The sequence below is a fragment of the Emydura macquarii genome, unplaced genomic scaffold, assembly GCF_026122565.2.
Source record: "Emydura macquarii macquarii isolate MOO-44397 ecotype Brisbane River unplaced genomic scaffold, CSIRO-AGI_Emac_v2 contig_2249, whole genome shotgun sequence".
Lineage (NCBI taxonomy): Eukaryota > Metazoa > Chordata > Testudines > Chelidae > Emydura > Emydura macquarii.
Window position 1 is genome coordinate 24,204 of NW_027132386.1, and position 21,467 is coordinate 45,670.

At 70.8% G+C, this 21,467-nt stretch overlaps 3 protein-coding genes across 3 annotated transcripts in view; 2 read left to right on the top strand and 1 right to left on the bottom strand.

Annotated features, from left to right (window-relative positions):
• Nucleotides 1-330: 330 nt before the first annotated feature.
• On the top strand, nt 331-4,176 carry LOC137161144 (zinc finger protein 271-like). The gene is made up of 3 exons (XM_067560243.1): nt 331-530; nt 1,001-1,136; nt 2,103-4,176. Exons 2-3 carry the CDS (start codon nt 1,046-1,048, stop codon nt 4,037-4,039), a joined length of 2,028 nt encoding a protein of 675 aa, XP_067416344.1. The 5' UTR covers nt 331-530; nt 1,001-1,045; the 3' UTR covers nt 4,040-4,176.
• A 388-nt stretch (nt 4,177-4,564) lies between these two features.
• On the bottom strand, nt 4,565-8,714 carry LOC137161145 (class I histocompatibility antigen, F10 alpha chain-like). Its single transcript, XM_067560244.1, has 8 exons — nt 8,599-8,714; nt 8,071-8,340; nt 7,307-7,582; nt 6,837-7,115; nt 6,453-6,581; nt 6,295-6,336; nt 5,815-5,852; nt 4,565-5,476 (listed from the first exon to the last, which is right to left on the bottom strand). The coding sequence occupies exons 1-7, from the start codon at nt 8,672-8,674 to the stop codon at nt 5,827-5,829; spliced, it is 1,098 nt and encodes a 365-aa protein (XP_067416345.1). The 5' UTR covers nt 8,675-8,714; the 3' UTR covers nt 4,565-5,476; nt 5,815-5,826.
• Nucleotides 8,715-18,630: 9,916 nt separating this feature from the next.
• The window catches only part of TNXB (tenascin XB), a 53,111-nt gene continuing 50,274 nt past the window's right edge, over nt 18,631-21,467 (top strand). The window contains exons 1-4 of the mRNA XM_067560238.1: nt 18,631-19,087; nt 19,516-19,899; nt 20,645-20,757; nt 21,126-21,279. Coding sequence (XP_067416339.1) covers nt 18,631-19,087; nt 19,516-19,899; nt 20,645-20,757; nt 21,126-21,279 — 1,108 coding nt within the window. The remainder of the gene's footprint in view (nt 19,088-19,515; nt 19,900-20,644; nt 20,758-21,125; nt 21,280-21,467) is intronic.

Genomic DNA, 21,467 nt, shown 5'->3' on the forward strand with positions numbered 1-21,467 from the left:
GCCGGTCGCTGGGCGGGGGGAGCTGCCCTGAGTGTGTCTGATGCTGCCTGAGTCTGCAGAGAGCCTGAGTCAGTCGCTGGGGGGGGCTAAGAGCAGGGGGGCTGGTCAGCTGAGAGCAGGAGGGGGGGCGGGGGGCTGCGGCCAGGCAGCTGGGAAGGAGGGGGGTGGCCAGCGGAGAGCACACGGGTGGGGGGCTGGGCCTGCGCCCCAGCAGGCGCGCTGTTTTCGGCAGGGAGGGGGCGGCTGCCGCGGGGCCCCCAGCGCTCGGGGCGGGGACTGGAGCGGGGCGGACCCGGGCCGGGCCCCGCCTGCGCCGGGCGGGTCCGGGCCCGGGGGGCGGCTCTGCCCGCCCCGCACCAGGGGTTGGGCTTCCTGGGTCAGCGGCGCCTGCTGCGTCCTTCCGCGGCTCGGCCGCTGCTGCCCGGCCGGCGGGTCCGTGGGGCGGGCGGAGAGAGCCCGGGGTCCCCGGCCCGGCCGCTGGGACGGGCTGGGCTGGGCTAGAGCCGCCCGTGGGCCGGGCAGCGCCGGTGGTAGGCGATGGAAGGACCCGGGGTCGGGGAGGCTGGAAGGGGCGGGGGGAGGGTGCAGACCCCCAAGCAGCCGTGGGGCAGGGTCAGCCCCCACCAGCGTCCCCTGGGGTGTTTCTCCCCCCGGCTGGAGGCAGCGACGGGCGGGGAGGGGGGGACAAAAATCTGAACATCCCACAGCCCCTCCTGGCCCCCCAGACCCCGCCGCGTGTCCCCCCATGCGCCGGGTGCCTGCAGCGGGACAGGGAGACCCCAGGGGCTGCTACCAAGAAAATGCCCTCTGGGGTCCCCCCCCCGGGGTGGTATCCCCCCCCTCCCTGCACCCCGGGTCATTCCCTTGGGCCCATCTAGCCCAGCATCCTGCCCTCTCCTGCTGCTCCGGGCCAGGCCCGTTTCCCGGAGCAGAACAGGGCCGGGTTACAGCCATGGGCCGGTCTTTGTAGCCAATATTCTCCTGCTGCGTCGCCCGCCAGGTCTTGCCTGTTCCCGTCCCCCGAGAAGGATTTCAGCTGCCCCAGATGGAGCCAGGGGCGGAGCCAGGGGCAGAGCTGGGGGTCCCGGCTCCTGGCGGCTCTGAGGAAAGGGAGACCCCGCGAGATGCCCGCACAGGTGAGGAATCGCTTAAACCCACTCGGAAGCCAGGGGTGAGGTCAATCCTCGGAAGTTCCTGCCCCTGGCCCCGCGCCGTGTTGTGGTTTTACAGCCTTGAGTTTGTGTGTGGTTGTAGCTCTTTTTAGATGTCCGTCTCCATCTGTAGGCCGCAGTCCCTGTCTGTCCGTCCATAGGCCTCTGTCCCTGTCTGTCTGTCTGTCTGTCTGTCTCTGGATGCTGGGGGCTCGTGTTTTCGGGTCTCAGGAGTGTTGGGGTCTGTCCCCACAGGCGGCCCGGACTGGGGCCTCGTGACACTAGCATGGCAGTCTGTCCCCTTCTCTAGATCTCTCTCTCTCTGTCCCTCTGTCCCCACCTGCCTCTGCTGCTGCTCAGCTGCCCCAGGTCTGGCCAGCTCCCCTTTGCCCCCGCTGGGAAATGCCGAGCAGCCGCAGAGGCCCCGGATCTCCCTGCCTGCAGGCTCAGGAAGGCAGCAGGGTGGGAGGTTGAAGATGCTAGCGGGAGGGGTGGGGGATGGAATTCTGCAGGGCTTCCTGGCTCAGGACCCCTCCCCCCTGGGTCCCAACTCCCAGCGGCGAGGGGATAATTCGTGCTCTGGTTCATTGGTTTTTCCTGAGCCGGGAACGGCTCCGACCTGCGTCCCCTCTTTCTGTGCCCTGGGGGTTCCCGGCGTTTCGCCTAATGACCCGGGACCGAGAGGAGAACCTGGCTTCACCAAAGACGGGGAAAAAACCCCGTCCAGACAGGTATGGCGGAAAACCCCTGCACGATAAGGAATAAATCAGCAGCCAGGCTAGGAGACGTTGACGCTGGGCGCAGAGCACGTGGCAGGGCGGCTGCCCTGTGGACTTGCGGCAAAACCCCACGTATAATAAAAACGCAGAGGGACGAGGAGTAGGCCCTGCTGCGGGGGAAGCATTGTCAGGCCGGTAAGAATGTGAACGTGACCCTTCCTTGTTCCCGCAGGCGGGGGGCCGGCCAGCGAGGACGAGGAGGGGGATCCCCAGCTGGGAGGCCTGGAGCGAGCGGAGCCACACGAGGTGTTACCAGCCGAGTCCCGGGAGAATAATCTTCAAAGCCCCGGTGCCTGCGAGAGCCGGCGGGAAAACCCTGCTGGGCAGAGAGAAGCGGGGCCGGAAGAATCCCCGCTCCGGGCCGCGGGGACGGCTGGCAGTTCGGCCCCGGCGCCCCAGCGGGGGACCCGTGCCCCGGAGAGACCTCGCGGCTCCGCCCCGGCGCCCGGGCGGCAGTACGCCTGCCCCGAGTGCGGGAAGGCCTTCGGGCAGAGCTCCCACCTGACCCAGCACCTGCGCATCCACACGGGCGAGCGGCCCTACGTCTGCCCCGACTGCGGCCGGGCCTTCAGCGCCAGCTCCAACTTCCTGGCGCACCGGCGGACCCACACGGGCGAGAAGCCCTACGACTGCGCCGTCTGCGGCCGCAGCTTCCGCGCCAGCTCCACCCTGCAGCGGCACCGGCGGCTGCACACTGGCGAGCGGCCCTACCGCTGCGGGCACTGCGGCCGCGCCTTCTCCCAGAGCTCCTCCCTGGCCAAGCACCGGCGGCTGCACACCGGCGAGCGCCCCTACCGCTGTGGCCAGTGCGGGGAGTCCTTCGCCGTCCAGTCGGGGCTGGCCGCCCACCGCAGCCGGCACACGGGCGAGCGCCCCTTCGCCTGCCCCGACTGCGGCAAGGGCTTCCGGCGCAGCTCCGACCTGGTGCAGCACCAGCGGGCCCACACCGGCGAGCGGCCCTTCCGCTGTGGCCAGTGCGGGGCCGGCTTCAACCTGGCCTCCACCCTGGTCAACCACCAGCGCAGCCACACCGGGGAGCGGCCCTACCGCTGCCAGCGCTGCGGGGCCAGCTTCGCCCGCAGCTCCACCCTGGCGCGCCACCGGCGGGGCCACGGGCCCGAGGGCGCAGGGCGGGGCGGCCGGCGGGATGGGCAGCCGGATGCAGAGCCGGCCGCCCAGCCGGGACCCCCAGCGGGGGAGCTGGGCCCTCTCCCCCAGCAGGGCCGGCCCCCCGGTCGTGGCTCAGACCCCATCCCCCAGCAGGACTCCCTGGGTCCCGACGTGGACCCCCTTTCCGGGGAGGACCCCCTCGCCCAGGAAGGCCCCCTGGGTGACAGCCCGGATCCCGCCCCCCAGCCGCAGGCTGCCCCGTCTCAGCCCCCCGCCAGCCCCCCGCCTCGGCCCCCCGCCCCGCCGCCGGGCGAGCGCCCCTACCCCTGCCTGGTGTGCGGGAAGCGCTTCTCGCGCAGCTCCAACCTGGTGGCTCACCAGCGGATCCACGCGGGCGACAAGCCCTTCCGCTGCCCCGAGTGCGGGCGGGCCTTCCTGCGGGGCTCCAACCTGCGCACCCACCGGCGGCTGCACACCGGCGAGCGCCCCTACCCCTGCCCCGAGTGCGGCAAGCGCTTCGGGGACACCTCCGTGCTGGTCAAGCACCAGCGCATCCACACGGGCGAGCGCCCCCACCGCTGCCCCGACTGCCCCCGCCGCTTCAGCCAGGCCTCCGACCTGGCGGCCCACCGGCGGGTGCACACGGGCGAGAAGCCCTACGCCTGCGCCGAGTGTGGGCGCCGCTTCTCCCGCAGCTCCAACCTGCTGACCCACCGGCGGCTGCACCGGGGCGAGCGCCCCTTCCCCTGCCCCCAGTGCGGGAAGAGCTTCGGGCAGAGCTCCGACCTGCTGCAGCACCAGCGCACCCACACGGGCGAGCGGCCCTTCGCCTGCCCCCAGTGCGGGAAAGCCTTCAGCAAGGGCTCCACCCTCACCGGCCACCAGCGCATCCACACGGGCGAGCGGCCCTTCGCCTGCCCCGCCTGCTGCAAGCGCTTCCGCCACAGCTCCCACCTCACCGCCCACCTCCGCGTGCACGCCCGCCAGCGGCCCACGTGAGCCGGGGCGCCCCCACAGACCCCCGGCCCTGCCCCCGGGCTCCCACCCCGGCCTGCCCACCCGCATGCGGCTGCCATGAGACGGGAGCCCTGCAGGGTGTCATAGACGCTGCCCCCCAGCCACATCAGGGGGCGCGTGCCCAGCAGAAGAAGCCGAGACACGGCTCCCCCCAGCTGCGGGAGGGGAGTGGGGGTCTCGTGGGTTAGAACCGGGGTGGCTGGCAGCCAGGACTCCTGGGTTCTCTCCCCGGCTGTTTTCCATTCTCCCGTCTCTCAGCGAACCCTGGCTTGATTTTCCCCTCGTCTCTTTCATTTCCCTCCCTCCCTGAGAACCCGACCCCTGGGTTTTGCCCCTGCGGGGGCTGCCCCCCCCCAGCTCGTCACGCCCGGCCCCAGCTTTGCCTTATGCTGCCCAGTGCTGCTCTTAGAGCTTGGAGACTGGAGGCTGGGTGCAGACCTGGGCGCTGTATCCCCAGCTCCTGGAGTCAGGTTACTACAGCCAAATGGGAGCCGGCAGCCTCTGTGGTTGTGGGGAGAAGTGCCAGACTGTGCCCCTGCTGCCTGCCTGAGTGTGCAGAGAGCCTGAGCCTGTCCCCGCACTGCTCGGGGGACCCAGCGGCCGGGGAAGTAGCAGGAACGTGAGGCTTCCCTGTTCCCGCTGGATAACGCCTGGGTGGTCCCAGGGATGCGCAGAGTGTAGCAGTACAGGCACGGGCCCCTGTGTGGTGATCCGACCCAGCGCCGCGTCAGCTCCTTCCCCGCTGGGGAGCCGCGTTGGCGTCCCGCCAAAGGGGGGCATCCAGCCGGACTCTGTTGATTTGTCCCCTGGTGTAAATAAATGTGAAGCGCAGAATTCAGCTCCGGGGACTCCTGATTCCTGAACGTGGAGCCCGCCTGGGGTAGGGGTGGGAGACTGGCTGGCTCAGTGGGGCAGGGAATGGGGCAGGGGGCCTTTCCCCTCTGGGAGCGAGGCACCGGCTCTGCACATCCCCGACCACTCAGGTTTTATTGGTAGGAATTATTTCTGCCCTGCGCCCTGGCTCTGGGTTCAGGCACGGAGACACCAACACAGCAGCCGATTGGAAGTGATTCTTTATGATCTGTACAGTAGCCGTGCCCCTGGTGCTCGGAGCTGTACAGCCCGCGAGCAGAGCGGGGCAGGCAAGGCAAGTTCCCTGGCTTCTGCATTCATTATCTTCCCGCCTCGGCATGGAGGCCGTGGGAGGGATGGCGCGGGCGAGGGGTGCAGAGGTGAGACAATCTGGGGGGCAGCCGAGTTGGGGAGGAGGGAATCAATGACAATCAGTGGGTCCCGAGGTTCTCAGTTTCCCTGGCTCCTTCCGGGGCCAGGATCTAGTCAAGTGTTCAATCGCTGGGCCATAACCTGCCCCCGTCTGCTGGAGGTGAGGAACCCAGGCGTCCGGGCCGAAAATCCCACCTGGGGAGGAAAAAAAGGGAAGGAGAAAATAGAATGTGGGGGGGTGGGGGGGAGCCTGTGGATGGCGGGAAAGGAATTAACCAGGGAGTGTCAGGGAGGGGGCTGGGGAAGAGGCTGAAGTCCCCCCCCCCCAGAAATCCTACTGGGGAGCGGGGGTTGAAGGGGAACTGGGGGGGCTGGCTGTACTGGGAGCTGAGGGAGTCCAGGGTTGCAGTACCTGATGTGGCCATGAGGTGGCGGATCTGCACCCCCCCCCCAAATCTGTGGGGCTGTGGGGGGAGGGCGTGTGCTGTGGCGGGCGGGGGGGGGGGGGGGAAGGCTGGGGTTACTGCACTTACCGACCCACAGGATCAGCTGCTTTCAGCCACTTCTTCCTCTGGGGAGGAGAAGGGGGCAGGTGAGTCAGAGCACGGCGGGGGGCTCCCAGGGGGATGGGGGCACTTGGGGGGTGAGGATGGGGGGGGCTCCCAGGGGCACATCTCCCATGGGGAAGGGGAATGTGTGGGGCAGGGAGGTCCTGGGGGTGGAACCGCAGGGGGAGGGGGCTTCCAACGGCCTGTCCCCCCAGGGAAGGGAGAGCCGGGGGGCCCCCTGGGGATGTAGGGGAAGGGCCCCTGGGGGCATATCCCCGTGGGGAGGGAGATCCTCGGGGCATATCCCCAATGGGGGAGGCTCCAGAGGGTGTATCCCCGTGGAGAGGGGGGGCAGGGAGGGGGGTCCTGGAGGTGGTATCCCCGTGGGGAGGGGGACCCTGGGGACATACCCCCCCAGGGGCCCCACTTCCTGTATAAAGGGGACACGAGGTGGGGGTCGCTCACCTGAAACGAGGTTCAGTCTGGACAGTCCGTTACTCCACCGAGCTGCAGGGACACAAGCGGTGGGTGAGTTCGGGAGTTGAGTTGTGTCCGTTCTCAGCCCAGCTGAGCCCCACCCTAGAGCCATCCCCCAAGCCCCCCCTTCCTTCCCTGGCTCTTACCTCGCTTCCTCCAGAGCAGCAGTGCCCCGACCAGGCCTGCCAGGCAGCCCAGCGCCCCCAGCGCCCCCACGGCCGCGGCCCCAGGGGAGACGCCTCCTCCGCCCGGGGTCCCAGGGACTGTGTGAGAGACTGGGAGAGAACGGTTAGAAATTGGGGTTGGGGGGTAGCCTGGCAGCGGGGAAGGGGGTGTTCAGGGTCTTTGGGGGGGATCCCAGCAGCAGAGGGGGGTGGCAGGACTATGGGGGGAAGGGGGCAGTGTGAGGGGTGCAGGGTTTTGGGGGGATCCCCGCAGCAGAGGGGGCGGCAGGGCTATGGGGGGAAGGGGAGATGCTGGGGGGGATCCCGGCTGCAGGGAAGGGGTGGGGAGCTATGCGGGGCTCTTACCCCACTCCGCCTCCAGCGGCGTCTCCAGGTCCCCGTGCCTGGCCTGGCAGCGCACCCCCCGGGCCTCTCCTTCGGGTACCTGCAGACGGCTGTGGCGCTGGTAGCCCCCGTCCCCACCGGGCAGCCCCTGGCCCGCCTCGGCCCCCGGCAGCGTCGCGTTGCCCCGCAGCCAGGCCACCTCCCCGTCCCGGGTGGGGACGCCCCCGGCCAGGCACCCCAGCGTCAGCCAGCCCGGCCGGCCGGGCGTCGGGTGGGCCCAGGCCTGCAGCTGGGGGGCGGCTGCAGGCGAGAGAGCCAGTGAGACCCCCGCCCCCCAATCCATGGGGTCCCCCCTTCTCCAGGCCCTGTGCCCTGACCCGCTGCCCCCTGTGCCCCACGCCTTTCCCCTTCCCCCCACACCTGCCCCCCGGCTGGCCAAGCTCCGCCTCCCCGGCCCCACATCTGCCCCACACGTCCCCCCCGGCCCATACCTTCTTTCCTGGCCCAGGCTCGGCGGCTGCGCAGGAACCGGCCCAGCCACTCCAGGCAGGTGTCGCGCAGGTAGCCCTGCAGCTGGTGCCCGAAGGCGGGCTGGGCGTCCCAGTGGCGCCCCGTGGCCTCGGCCCAGGGCACGGCCGCCAGCCAGCGCTGGTTGCCTGGGTCGAAGAGCAGGAAATCCTCCCCGTCGTAGGCGAACTGGTACCAGCCGCGCACCACGCCCCCCGGCTCCAGCTCGCAGCCCACGGCCCACTGCAGGGTGTGCTGGCCTGGGGACGGAGCCACGCGTCAGGCCACGGTGATGGCCACGGGGGAAGAGGCCATGGGGAGATCCACATTCAGGCCATGGAGCAGCCACGGGGGCAGGGGCCACGGGACGGGCCATGGGGGGCACAGGATGGGCACGGTGCTGTCACGGCACGGTGTGCCGGCCTGGGGACGGAGCCATGCGTCAGGCCATGCGGGGGCCACGGGATGGGCCACGGGGGCGAAGGGGAGAGGAGGTCAGAGATGTGGGGTGGGAGTCGAGGGGGCTTGGGGAGACCCAGATGGAGGCTTTCGGGGGCTGTGGAGGGGACCTCCTGGGAGGGACGGGGGCGGCGTTGGGGGCATGGAGATTTCAAGGGAGAGGGGTACGGGGAGGGCTGGGGGGGCAGAGCGGGGGATCAGAGCCACGGAGGGGATTGGGGCAGGGGGCACAGAGGGGGCGAGGGGCTGGGGGGGGGGGGCAGGGCCGGGGGGGGGGGGGGGGGCTCACCCTGGGTCTGGTTGGTTCGCTGCCTGAGGATCTCCACGTTGCGCCGGAACCAGTCCTCCTTGGCGGCCCGCGAGATGCTGCCCCGCTGCCAGTAGGCGGGCTCCAGCTCCGCCCGCACCCAGGGCCGGGCGGGCACCTTGGTGCGGGTGGCCCGGTCGTAGCCGTCCAGGGGGGCCCCGTCCAGCTGTCCTGCCGCCCAGAACTCCAGCAGGCCCCCGGCGTCGTAGGTGCCCGCGTAGTGATAGGAGAGCGCGTGGGGCCCGCTGGGGTCTGTGCCACGCAGAGGGGTGAGTTCAGGGTTCCCCCCCCCCACAGCCCTCCCCACACAGCCCCACCCCCTAAGGCACGGCGACCCGCCCCCCCACTCTGCCCCCTAGCACAACACCTGCTGCCCCGCGCCCCTCCCTGCGGTACAAACCCCCTGGCACTGCCCTGGGGCACCAGAGCCAGCCCCCCGCCCCCCCCCGGAGGTTTTCCCTCCACCCCCCCACCCCTGATCCCCGGTCCCCCCCCCCGCCCAGGACTCACCTGACTCGGCCAGGCCAGGGAGGGGCCCCAGGCCCAGCTGTAGCCACACCAGCAACAGCTGCCGCCAGGCCCCCATGCCCACCGCAGGGCTGAGGGACCCAGGTGTCCGGGGCAGGAAACCTCAGCGACGGGGTGTCCGGGGGGGGGGGGGGGGGGGAGCTCGGCTCCCAGCGACCCAGGGCAGCGGCCGGCGAGAGTGAAACCGAAAGCGGGCGCCTGGGTGGAGACTCGGCAGCTGGGCTGGGCTCATTTATTAACTGGATCCTGGGCCTGCAGTGGGGGGGTCCCGGGGACGGGGGGGCCCTGTGCTGCCGGGGCGGGGTCACCAGGGGGTGCTCTCCCCGGGCGCTCGGGGCTGCCCCACGGCGGGGCTAGGGGCTGGGCGGGAGGCGGGCTGCCAACGGGGGATTTCAAAAATATGGGGCCGGTCTCGGGTGTCTTGACTCGAATCTCGGGAGGGGGGGGGGCAAAGTCCCTTCCCCCCCCCCGCCTTGGGTCTCTCGCCCCAGCTCAGCCGGGATGGTCCTTGCCGGTTGTGGGGCTGGGCCCCGTTGGCAGAGACTCTGCAGGCGGGCAGGCTGCCCCCCCCCCCCCCGGGAATCCTGACGCCCCCCGCCCCCCGGTTGTCCAGAGCCTGTCCTGACCCCGGCCCCCAGCCCGCCAGCCGGTGCCTGGTTCAGGGCCTGGAGTCAGCCGGGCCGGGCCTCGCGGGGCATCTTCCCACCCTTGGGCGCCGACGGGCCAGGAGTGGGGGTCCGGGAAAGATCCCTCCCCCCCGTGAGGTCTGGCCCCGGCGGGTGAAATCCGGGGGGGCGCGGGACAGGCCAGGGTGCACCGACTAAGGGACGTCCCTTGGCACCAGGGCCCAGGCGTAATTCTTTTGGGTCCAGCACAAACTTGTAACACGGCCCCTCCCGGCCCCCCCCCCCCCAGCACACAGACCCATGGGGCTTGTAGCCTGGGCTGGGCCCCCCCCCAGGGCCTCCGGGCTCCAGTAACGTGTACCCCTTTCACGCCCAGGTGGGGCCCGGCTTGTCATACGGGGCTGTTGGCAAGGCCGGGTGTGGGGGGGGTGGCGTGATCGGGGCTGGCCCCACGGCGGCGCTGTGGGGCTGGGCCGCGGGGAGCGGGCGGGTGACTCGGTGGCCGGGTGCCGAGTGCGGGGATGAGCTCAGGGATGCAGGCGCCAGCAGCCCGTGAACTTTTGCAGCTGGGCCGGGCGATGGATCCCAGATGTGGGCCAGGGCCGAGCTGGGGGGGGGTGGGGGGGGGCGGAGACCAGCCCCCCCCCAGCTCTCCCTCATGCCCCTGGCCTCCTCGGCGGCTCCTGCACCGGCACCATGTCGGCCGTAGCGCACAGCCCCTGCCGGGGGGGCTGGGAGCCCAGATGCCTGGGTTCTATCCCCAGCTGCGGGAGGGCAGTGGGGTCTAGTGGTTAGAGCAGAACGGGCTGGGCGCAAGGACACCTGAGTTCTGTCCCCACCTGCGGGAGGAGAGTGGGGTCTAGTGCTCAGAGCGGGGTGGTGCGGGGAGCCCGGACGCCTGGGTTCTCTCTGTGTGATGCTCTCCTCACCAGTGCCCCCTACGGGCAAAGCGTCTCTTGCCGGGGCGGCCGGGTTGCGCTCGCCAACGGCTGAGATCCGTGGCCCGAGAGGCCTGTTATTTCTCCAGCACAATGTGCTCCCTGGGTGCTCGGCCCCAGGCCCGTGATTTACGGCCGCTTCGCACGGACCAGGAATGATTTCACAAGCGAGAAAACAAACACACAGACAGGCAAGCGCCCTCCCGGGAGGAGACGGCATTTTCCATCCGTGCCGGAGCCATCACGTCAGCGTCAGCACCTGCTACCGCCCCGGCGGGATCCCCCCAGCCCCGGGACCGGCCCCCAGACACTTGTTGACTCACAGCAAGACACCTGCCTGGGCCAGGAACACACGACCCCTGTCCTGGCTCCCAGACCCCGCTGCTCTAACCACTGCACCCCGCTGCCCTCCTTCAGCTGGGGCTGGAACCCAGGAGTCCTGGCTGCCGGGGCCCGGGATCGGGCTGGGTTCGGCGCCAGCAGAATTCTTCCGTGTCGTTAGAGAAACAACAACAGCGAGGGACGGGCCCTGGGGCGTGGGCCAAGTGTGAGTCACGGTCCCGTCACCCCCGCCTCCCTCCGTCCATCCGTCCATCCCCGGCCCCTCCGGCTGCCAGGCCCCACGCAGGCGGCCGGCCCGGTACAGCCTGTGCTTCCCCATCTGCCCCCCAGAGGCAGCTGGGAACAAGCCTGGGGGGGTCGGGGGGCAGGGCTGAATGTGCCCCTAGGAGCTCTGGAAGGCACAGACTCCAGGGTCTTTCACCTGGAGGGGGGGCGCCGGCCCCGATCCGGCCCCAGGGCAGGCACTGGCTGTCTTGGAGGGGGACAGGGAATGGGGCATGGGGCCTGTCGACTTGGGGGGCGCCGATCCGCCCCAGGGCGGGAACTGACTGGCTCGTGGGGGGAGGGGGGCATTGACTGTCTGTCTGAGGCCAGCCAGGCCGCCTCAGTGGAGTGGCTCTGTGCAGAGAGACAGACAGACACACTCCAACGGCTGGGGTGGGGCCCTGCCAGGGTCTGCCCCGGGGAGGGGGACAGCGTCACACTGGACCCCCCTACCCGCCCCGTCCGCTCCCAACCAGGACAGGCGCCATCTGTGTGTGGGGGGCAGGGCCCAAGCCTAATTTTTTCGGGCCCCCCCCTGCCCACACTTATAATGGGGGTTGCAGCCTGGGCTGGCCCCCCCCAGGGCCTCCAGGCCCCGGTAAAGTGCATCCTTTCCCCCTCCCCATGTGGGGGCTCTGATGAGTGGGGGGGCTGCCGCTGAGCCCACGGGTCCCCCACCAGCCCCGTCTCGCCCTCACCCCCCAGGTCAGGCCCCTGGGCCCAGCCGGCCGGCCTCACGCCTGCATTTGGGCTTTTCATGGCTCATTCGCCCGCTCGCGTCTCCTTCTGTCACTCCTCCGCGGCCTGGCGTTCGTCCCCCCCACCTCCCCAGGTCCTTCCTCCCGTCCGTGGGCCTGTCCCCCGTTCCGTCCGTCCGTCCTTCTCTCACTGGCTCGTCCATTTGTTTTTTGTTCTTTCCCTCCCCCCCCCTTGGCCGCGGCCTCACCTTCTCCGTCAATGACTAAACCAGACCTGGGGCCCGACCCGCCCCCCCCCAGCCGGACAAGACAGTGGAAAATGTGAGTGCCCCCCCCACCCCGGTACCACCGAGCCAGGAGCCCCCGGGGCCTGCGCCAGCCCCGGGATTGGGGCCAGGGCCTGGGCGGGGTCGGCCTTTTATTATTCTGTTTATTTCCTCGCTGCCCCTGAGTCAGCGCTGAGCCTGCCCCCCCCCACCCCGCGCAGGGCTAGGGGGCACAGCGTGTGTGTGTGGGGCAGAGGGGGCTGTGGGGCAGGAGTGAGGGGCACCTGCGCGTCGTGTCAAACCCCGCTGGCGTCACGCAGACACGGACGGACAGACGGACGGACCCAGCGGGGGGGGGGGGGAAGTGGGGGCCCGCTGGCCCTGGCGGGGGGTGGGGGGGGTCTGTCTCTGCCCTCACACCCCAGCAGCTCCCCGAGTCCCCTGCCGGCCGGGTTGCCTCATCGCTGTGCTATGGCATCTGGATGCTCCAACATCTGTAGCCAAGATACAGATGTTTGGTTGCCCTGGCAACCGCCGTAGGATGGGTAAACAAGTGCGGAAACTTTCCTTCCGTCCTGACCTTCTTCCTTCCCCTTCCAGCAAAACAGGGGGGGGGGCAGGACGCCTGGGTTCTAGCCCCGCTCGGGGAGGGCAGTGGGGGCTAGTGGTGCGAGCAGGGGGGGTGCTGGGAGCCAGGACTCCTGGGTTCTACTCCCTCCAGGCCATGCAGCCAGCCCCGGCCCGGCTGGCACTGCGTCGCCGGGTTGCTGGCACGGGGGCCTGCAGCTCCTGAGATGCCCCTTGTTTGCGCTGAGGCTCCTGGGGGCGACGGCCAGAGGTGGGCGGGTTTTTTCCCCCCGAGCGGCTCCGTGTCCCGGACAAAGAGCCAGGAAACCGAGATGACTCTGGCTCTGTCCCTGCCAGGCTGGGCAGCCAACGGGGGGGGGGGGGGGGGGGGCAATGGCACAGCCTTGAGCCGTGCCTCAGTTTCCCCAGCCGCCGCGTGAGGCATGAGACGGACGCTCGTGGGACCCTGGGGCTTGTCCCTTCTGTGGGGCTGGCTCCAGTCGGGCCTTTCCAATGGGGAAACCTTCTCCCATAAATATCCTCATTAATCCAATCTGGCAGATTCCTGCTGCTTTAATGGGACTGGGAGCCAGGACGCCTGGGTTCTTTCCCAGCTCTGGGGGGGGGGGGGGCTCTAGTGGTTGGACCGGGGTGGGGCTGGGAGCCAGGACGCCTGAGTTGTATCCCCGGCTCTGGGAGGGGAGTGGGGTCCAGTGGTTAGAGCTGGGCGCCAGGACGCCTGGGTTCTCAGGTTCTGCCAGGCAGGTGCGTTCCCCGGCCGGACCCGTAGAGCGCGTCCTGGGCCTTGGAACCCGAGCCGGGGTGGGGCGGGAGAGGCTGAGAGCTGGGGCCTGAAGGCGGTGGAAGGGGTGTCGTGGGGGGAGGCTAGGGCTGGGAAATCCTTCAGCATCAGCATCCCCCCCCCCAGGTCTGCTGGTGCCCCTCACTCCCGACCCACAGCCCCAGCCCTGGGCTCTGTCCCCCCCCCCCCGCCCCCGTTGCTGCAGTCCCACCGGTGCTTTCTCACACTCTCTCGCCCCCCTCCGCCCCCCCGGGGGCTCGTTAGCGTATTTTTATCCATGAGCTCAGCCCTGCTGCGCTGGGTCCAGCTGGACCCACGTCCCGACCCGGAGAGAGACGTGGGGGGGGGCCTCTGACCTCCCTTCCCCCACTCATCTCCCCGAGGCCCTGCCCCCACCCATGTCCCCCCTTCCCTTCGAGCCCCCCGAATCCCTCCTCAGCTGCCCCAGTCCCTGCCCTGCACCCACCCACCCGGCCCCCCTTTCCCCTGCTTCCAGCTCCCCTCCAAGACTGCCACAGCCCAGCCCCCCGATTCCTCCTCAGCCCCCCCAAACCCTGCCCTGCCCCCACCCATCCTGGCCCCCGTGTCTGTGGGGGGGGTGTGTGTGAAAGGGCATGAGAAAAGCCCCATTGACCAGGGGTCAGGACACCCGTTGACCCCCCCAAACATGAAAGATGCTTCCAGACGCCCCCATGGGAGCGGCAGAGACACGCTCGCTCTGTCCCTGCTCCCGGGCCTGGGCTGCCAAGGGCGGCCGCCTCGAGTAACCGGGCGCATCTCCGGCACCCTCCGTGCCTTGGCCAGTTACCGACGCCCGGGGGATCCTGGCCACAGCGACTCCCAGGGGGATCCTGGCCCCGGCGACTCCCGGGGGAACTGGCCACGCGACGCCCCGGAGTCCCGGCTGCTCCCGCGGGTTTGTTTTTACACTTTTGCTCCCGCTCGGGGGTCTCGGGTCCCGTGCGTCGTGCGTCGTGCCAGGTTCTCGCACGTCTGCCGTGGGCCCGACGGCGGTTTTCACCGTCACAGCAGCGTCCGTCTCTCGTTCTCGCTCGTCCCCTGCCTGGCGCCCCCGTCCCTCCTCGCTGTGTCCCCCCCCCCCCGGCTCCCGCTCTCGGTCGCTCGCCCCTTTTTGCTCCTCCGTCTCCTTTTCTCTCTCCTTCTCCGGCTCAGGGCTTCGGCCCCTGGTCGCTGCCGCAGGCCCACCCCTTCGCGCTGGCTCCCTGCTGTCCTTGGCCCCGCGCCAGGACGGGCTCACAGAGCTGCGTGTGTCCGCCGGCCCCAGCCCGTCCAAAGCAAACGCCGCCGAGCCGCGGCCTCCTTCCAGGAACCCCCTGGCACCTGGGGCTGAGATGCGGAGCGGCCACAGCATCACTGGGGCCTTTCAAGCCCTTGTGGGGGGCGCGCCCCGGGGAGGAGGGGGACTGGAGTCAGCCAGGCTGGGGGAGAGTCCGGCCTCCCAGCCCCCAACCCACACAGACCCTGTCATTAAATTGCGGCCACCTCTGGGGTGGGGCACGGCAGCATCCCACAGCAACGCTGCTCCCCGCAGCATGGGCCTCCTGCTTGGACTCCATTGTCCTCAGCCATCAGCCCGGCCCTGAGCGTCCCTCCCAATGGCTCTGCTGGTGCCCCTCACTCACCCCACTGCTAGCCTGGCCCTGCCCCCCTGGTGCCCCTCACTCCCGACCCGCAGCCCCCTGCTAGCCCGGCCCTGGGCTCCCCACACCCAGCGGTGCCGGGGCCCCTGGGTCGCGACCGTGGCGCTGTGGTGGGCCGCAGAGCGGGTGCCACTGAATGAATGCAGCTGTGGGCTGCCGTGGGGGGGCCTGGCACCGACATGTTTCCAGTGGCGTCGGCTCCTTGGGCCCTTTGTGTGCTGGCCGAGGCGGCCGTGCTCAGTCCCAGCCAAGGGCCACATCGGCTGCGTCGCCGTCCTGGGTCAGCCAGGATGGGGCACGGGCCTGGCCCATCTGTGGGGCGCTGGCTCCCACCCAGCCTAGGGACGGGGGACTAGCTGGGTCAGGGGGGCAGAGAGAGGGGCATGGGGCCTGGCCTGTCTGTGGGGCGCCGGCTCCAATTAGCGGCACAAGTTTGCTGGGTCTCAGTTGAGCTTGTAGCAGGGGCAGACGCCCCATTCGCCACCGGCCCCCATGCAGGGACGCAGAGGTGTGGGCAGGTCCTGGCCGTAGGCCGCCCCCCGCTGCTAGGTTTGCAGGTGCCTAGGAGGGGGGGGGCTGTTGCAAGTGGGGGATCCCCCCCCCCTCGCGTTCAGCTCCAGAGGGGCTGTTGGAGGGTCCCTCGGGCTGCTGAGCCGGACCCGAAGAAAGCGGCAGATGCAGGAAGGAGGGGAGGGAACAGGCCGCTCTCCGGCCACCCTCCTGCATCCAGCCCTGCTCCGGCTGTAGGTTCGAGTCCAGGGGCCCCCTGTGACCTGCCCCCAGCCAGGAACGGCCCCTGGGTCCCTCCGGTCCCCAGGCGAGATGGGGCGGTGGGAACCAGTGGCAGCGAAGGGGGCTTGGGTCTGACACTGGAGGGGAGAGCAGGAAACCGGCGCGGGGGTCCCAGGATGTCGGGCTGACGAGCAGGGGCCGAAAGGGCTGGGATGGGCCTGGCGCGTGCTGGGTCGGGAGCGCGCCCCACTCCAGGTGCTCGGAGCTGTACGTGCGGGGGGGCGCCTCGGCTGGCTGGAGAGCGAGTCTCTTCCCAGCCGGCTCCCAGAGGGGAGAGCGGGAACGGGGCCGGGCCCGAGGGAAGCCGGGCTGAGCAGCGCCGAGCCAGACAGACACACGGGCCGGGTTGGGGCAGCCCGTGGCGGGGGCGGGGCAGGTTCGGGCGGACGCTGACCCGGCCCGCCCATGACATCACCCCCAGCCGCCCCCCCCCCCCCCCCCCCCGCGCGGGGAGCGAGGGGACGAACCGTGCGTATGAAAGAGCGAAGCGGGGCCAGCCCCGGCCACACCCGCCCCGCGCAGCCCAGCCCGGCCCGGCTCCGGAGCGCAGCGCCCGGAACGCGCAGAGCCCCCAGCCCGGAGCGCAGCGCAGAGCCCCGAGCGCGCAGAGCCCCCAATCCGCAGCGCAGAGCAGCGCCCCGAGCGCGCAGAGCCCCCAGCCCGGAGCAGCCGCCTCTGCCCGGCAGCCGCGTCCCCCCCCTCCCCCCCCAATCTCAGGTAGGGCCGCGCCCACGGGCCGGGCACCGGGGGCAGCAGGTGGGGCGGGGGGGGGCAGGACGGGCTGGAATCGGGGGGGGGGGGGGCAGGGGGTTTGGAAAGTGCCGGGGAGGGAGACGGTGCCGGGGTCCCGCACCGCAGCGGGAGGCAAATGGGGCTAGATCGATGGGCTGGGGGCTGGACGGAGGGATGGACAGAAGGATGGACAGGCTGGGTGGCTGGACTGACGGACAGACAGAGGGCGCGTGGAGGGGTGAGCGCGGACAGCTAGAGACGGGGGGGTGGAGGTGCAGAGGCAGAGGGAAAGGCGTGCGCGGGGCGGGACGGACGGAGCGGGAAGGGTGGACGGACGGACGGACGGACGGACGGAGGTGGTACGGAGCAGGAGCGGTGGAAGGCGCGCGGGTGGACGGAGGGACGGACGGATCTAGCGGCGGGTGGACGGGGAGGGCCGGACGGAGCACGGCGCGGCGCGATGTGGGGTGTCCAGGCTACCTGAGGAATCTGGGGGGCTGGGGCGCCCCTGGGAATGAGCTGCTGGGATCCCCTCCCCCACGCCCGGCACTGAGCCAATCCCGCCCGGAGCGCCTGAGCTGAGCAAAGGCAGGTGCTGGGGGGCTGGAGACAAATCACCCCCGTGCCCCCCACTCCTGCCCCTCCCCCATACCCCCACTCCTGCCCCTCCCCTGCCCCAAACCCTGGTGCCCCTTCCCCCTCCGGGCCCAGCACAGCTCTATGCCCCCCGATTTAGGGGCCCGGGGGGTGGGAATATTGGGGGCAGGGACAGAGCGCGGTGGGGGGAGCTGGAGCCCCGGGGGAGGGGGCTGTGGGGAGAGGACAGAGGCCCTGTGTGTGTCGGGGTTGGGGGGCAGGAGGGGGCCCAGGGGGGCTGTTCTGTGAGTCCCACAGCTGGGCAGAGACCAGGCCAGCTCGCTGCAGGGGAGGCCAGAGACACGAGGGTCAGGTGGGATGAGTCCTGGGTCTCTGGGTCCCCTGCCCCACTCCCCACCCCCTCAGCTGCCCCCCCCCCAGGCCTCCCCACGTCTCCCACCCCCGCAGCCAGGCCGGGCCGGGATCTGGGTGGGACCCTTATCTCCTCGCACAGGAATTTCTCTGGCTGTCAGCACTCGCTGGAGGGAACCAGGCTGGGGTCAGGCCCTTGGGACGTTCTCCGGGCGCTGCTGGGGCGTCCCGGGCCTGGCTGGGAGACGGGGCGCGGCTAGGAGCCCCGGGCTGGTTTTCCAACCCCCCCATCACACCCAGCCCCCCGTGCGACCCAGGCAGCCGGGCCTGGCTCCCCCAGCAGAGCCAAGTCTCATCCCAGCCCGCCAGGTGCCAGGACTGGCCTGGGCGCGGCGCAGGGGGTCCGACACACGGCCTGGGGGCAGAGGTGGGGCTAGAGAGCAGCATCCCCCCTCCCTGCCGGCCTGCACGCACCCCCTCTGCCTAGCTAGTGCGTTAGCGGGCGGGGGGGGTCTGGGAGCCAGGACTCCTGGGTTCCATCCCAGCTCTGGGTGGGGGAGTGGGGCTAGTGGTTAGAACATGGGGGCCAGGACTCCTGGGTTCTCTCCCCAGCTCTGGGAGGGGAGTGGGGGCTAGTGGAAAGAGCAGGGGTGGGGGCTGGGGGCCAGGACTCCTGGGTTCCGTCCCGGTTCCTGGTAGCTGCAGGAAGACGAGCTGAGCAGGGAGTTCTGTACACGGCCCAAGCAGCGGCTCCCAGGGGGGGGCCAGGGAAAGTCCGCGCGGTTGTTGGACGCCGTAATGAGTCTAGAGCCGCAGCTGGACAAATAACAAACCGCAGGGGTTTGTCCAGGGCTCAGGAACGCCGGGCTGCGTGTGAATGGCCACAGGCTCAGCCGCGCAACCCCCCCCAGCCCACCTATCAAGATCCCCATTATGCCGAGGGGAAACTGAGGCATGGAGAGGCAATAGAACCCAGGTGTCCTGGCTCTCAACCCCCCCCCCCACCCCAGCTGTAACCCACTGGACCCCCACTGCCCTCCGAGGAGTCCCGAACACGAAGGCCACGCTGATTAACCCAGATAGTTGGTAACAGTGGGGGTTCCTGGGGGCAGGATGTAGCGGGGGGGACGGGGCCGTGTCTTGGTGCCGGGGTCCCCGGGGCCTGGGATGGGGGGACAGGCCCTGTCTTGGTGCCGGGGTCCCCGCGGGCTGGATTTGGGGGTGGCTGGTTTGTTTCTCTCCCTGTGATTCCAGTGAGATTTGTCTCCGGGGGCTAGAGGGGAAGTGTCTCGGGGGGGGGGATCCCTGGGGGTCTCTGTGCCCCCACCACTAACCGCCTGCCCCTCCCCCACAGGTCTGCCCCCCATCCGGCCACGCCATGGGGCCCTGGATGCTGATGTCTCTGCTGCTGCTGGTGCAGGGGGCACCTCCCCCGCCAGGTGCGGGGCTCCTGGCCCCCCGCCGGGCCGCGGACCCCGCCAACGCCACCATCTTCTCGCACATCTACAGCATCCGCCGGGCGGCCTGCGAGGGCTGCAGGGGGGCAGGGCCCGAGCCCCCCCAGGAGGCGCTGGGCCCCCCCAGCCAGCCGCAGCCCCCCCAGCTCTACGAGCACACGCTGGAGGGTGACGAGCAGGTGGTCTTCACCCACCGCATCAATCTGCCCCCCCAGGCCTGCAGCTGCGAGGGGGGGGCCGGGGCTGACAGCTCCGCCCTGCGGGAGGCGCTGAGCCGGCTGCGGGCGCTGGAGGCCCAGGTCCAGGCGCTGCGGGAGCAGTGTGGGGCTGGGGGCTGTCGCCACCGCGGCGCCTTGGCCACCGCCCAGGCGGGCACAGGTGAGACGGGGCAGATGGGGAGGGGGCGGGAACGTGGGGGGAGGGGGTTGATGGGGTGGGGGTGGAGACACCAGGGGGGCACGGAGAAGGGACAAAGAGGGACTGACGTCGGGCAGGGGCGGAGTCAGAGGAGGGGAGCAGGGTGTCAAAAAAGGGCGGAGCAAGTGTGGGAGAGGGTGGGGCCATAGAAAGGGGCGGGGCTCTGGAGAGGGTTAGGGGGTGGGGCAGTGGGCGTGGAAACCAGGAGAGGCGGAGCCAAAGGAGAAGGCAGGGTGTCAAAAAGGGGTGGAGCCAGGAAAACGCCCTGGGCAGAGGCAGGGCTGTGGAAAGGGGCGGGGCCGGGAGCCAGGGGCGGGGCCAGGGCAAGCGTGAGCGCCCCCCGGTGGGCAGCGGTATAACCCGGGCCCCGTCTCCCTCCCCGGCTGCAGGCCAGACGGACACCCAGAGGCTGTGTAGCCAGCACGGCACCTTCGACCTGGCCGCCTGCCGCTGCGTCTGCCGGCCGGGCTGGGCCGGCCCCACCTGCGCCGAGCCGGGCTGCCCGGGGGGCTGCGGGGAGCGGGGCGAGTGCCTGGCCGGCCGCTGCCTCTGCCCGCCCGACGCCACCGGCGCCCGCTGTGAGACGCCCGTCTGTCCCGACGAATGCAACGACCAGGGCCGCTGCCTGGCCGGCCGCTGCGCCTGCTTCCCCGGCTACACGGGGCCGGCCTGCGACCAGCCCGCCTGCCCCGGCGACTGCGGGGGGCGCGGGGAGTGCCGGCACGGGGAGTGCCGCTGCCGGGAGGGCTACGCCGGCGAGGACTGCGGCATAGGTACGGCCCCCTGCCCGCCGGCCCCCCGGCCCCCTGCCCCCAGCCCCCAGCCCACCGCATCCTGGCCCCTGCCTGCCGTGTCCTGGCCCCCTACCCACAGCGCCCCTCTGCCCGTTCCCCACAGCCCTGGGTATCCATCCCCGTGACCGGGAGAGGGGGTCCCTTCCCTGCCCGCCCCGTCTGGGGCAGCACCGAGCTGAAGGGCCGTTTTGTGCCGCCGACCCACGGCCAAGGCGAGGGGCTGGTGGGGGTTGGGGGGAGAAGCTCCCCCCCCGCCCAGATTTACAGGGAAGCCGGCACCCCCTGGCCCGGGACGTCCTGTCCCCAGGTACAGAGCCCCCCCTGTTAGGAGCCGCCCGCCCCGGAGCCGAGCCGGCCAAGATCAGCCTTGGCACCGCGCCCCCTCCGGCTCAGGTTCCCCCTATAGAATCGGCCCCATTCATCCTGGCTGGGGGGGCGGCGCCGGGGGGGGGGGGCAGGGATCTGAGCTTTGCTTGTTCCACAAGGTGTTTGCTCCCCCACCCCCGCCAGGGGCGGGCGAGAGATCAAAGACCCCGGCCGGATGGAGGGGGGAACCCTGAGGGGGGGACCTTTCCCCTCTGCGGCGGGGAGGGGGAGGGGGGCTGGGACACGAGGCCTGTCCCCTCTAGGGGGCGCTGGTCCCGACCCAGCCCCAGGGCGGGGGGGCTGGCTGGCTGTGGGGCAGGGAAGGGGCTTTGGGGCGCTCACCCCCGTCCCCCCACAGAGATCCCGGCCGTGACGCTGCGCGTGGGGCGTCGGGACGAGGGGTCCTTCCGCCTGCACTGGGCTCGCCCCAAGACCCCCGTGGATGGATACGACATCCGCCTCGTTCCCACGGTAATGGGGGGCCTGGGGGGGTCAGTCATCCTCTCACCCCACTGCAGGGGGGCTGGTCCCAGCTCCCAACAGTGCAGGGGGGCAGGGGATGTCAGTGGGGGAGGAGGTTGTGTCACCCCTGGCCCCCTCCCTGGGGACCCTCACTTTTTGGGGGGGGCTTTGGCGTAGGGTTCAGAAGAGGGTGGGTGCAGGTAGGGTTTGGGGGTGCAGTGGAATGGGGCCTAGGGGGGTTCACGTCCCCCCATTCCCTGACCCATCTCCCCCCAGCGGCGCTGTGGCCCCCTGTTTGGGGAGGGTGGTGGGGGGCGGTGCCAGAGAAGGCTGGAGGCACGGCCCCCCCACCCCTGACCCCCGCTTTCTCCCCCCAGGGTGACCCCGAGGGCACCGTGTCCCTGCGGCTGCCCGGTTCCGCCACGTCCTTCGAGCGCTCGGGGCTGGGCCCGGGCCAGGAATTCAACGTCACCGTCCGGGCCGAGCGGGCCCAGCGCCTCGGGCCCCCCACCAGCCAGAGCGTCCGCACCCGTGCGTGGGGGGCAGGCAGCTGGGGGCCGGGTGGGCGGGGCGCTGTGGGGCAGGAGGTTTGGGGGTGTGATGGGTCCCAGGGGAGGTGTTAGTGGGAGGCACTCCGGGATGGGGGGTGGAGGGGGAAGGGGGATCTCTGGGGGTTCAGGGGGATCTCTCAGAGGGTCTGGGGGGCATTGTCTGGGGAG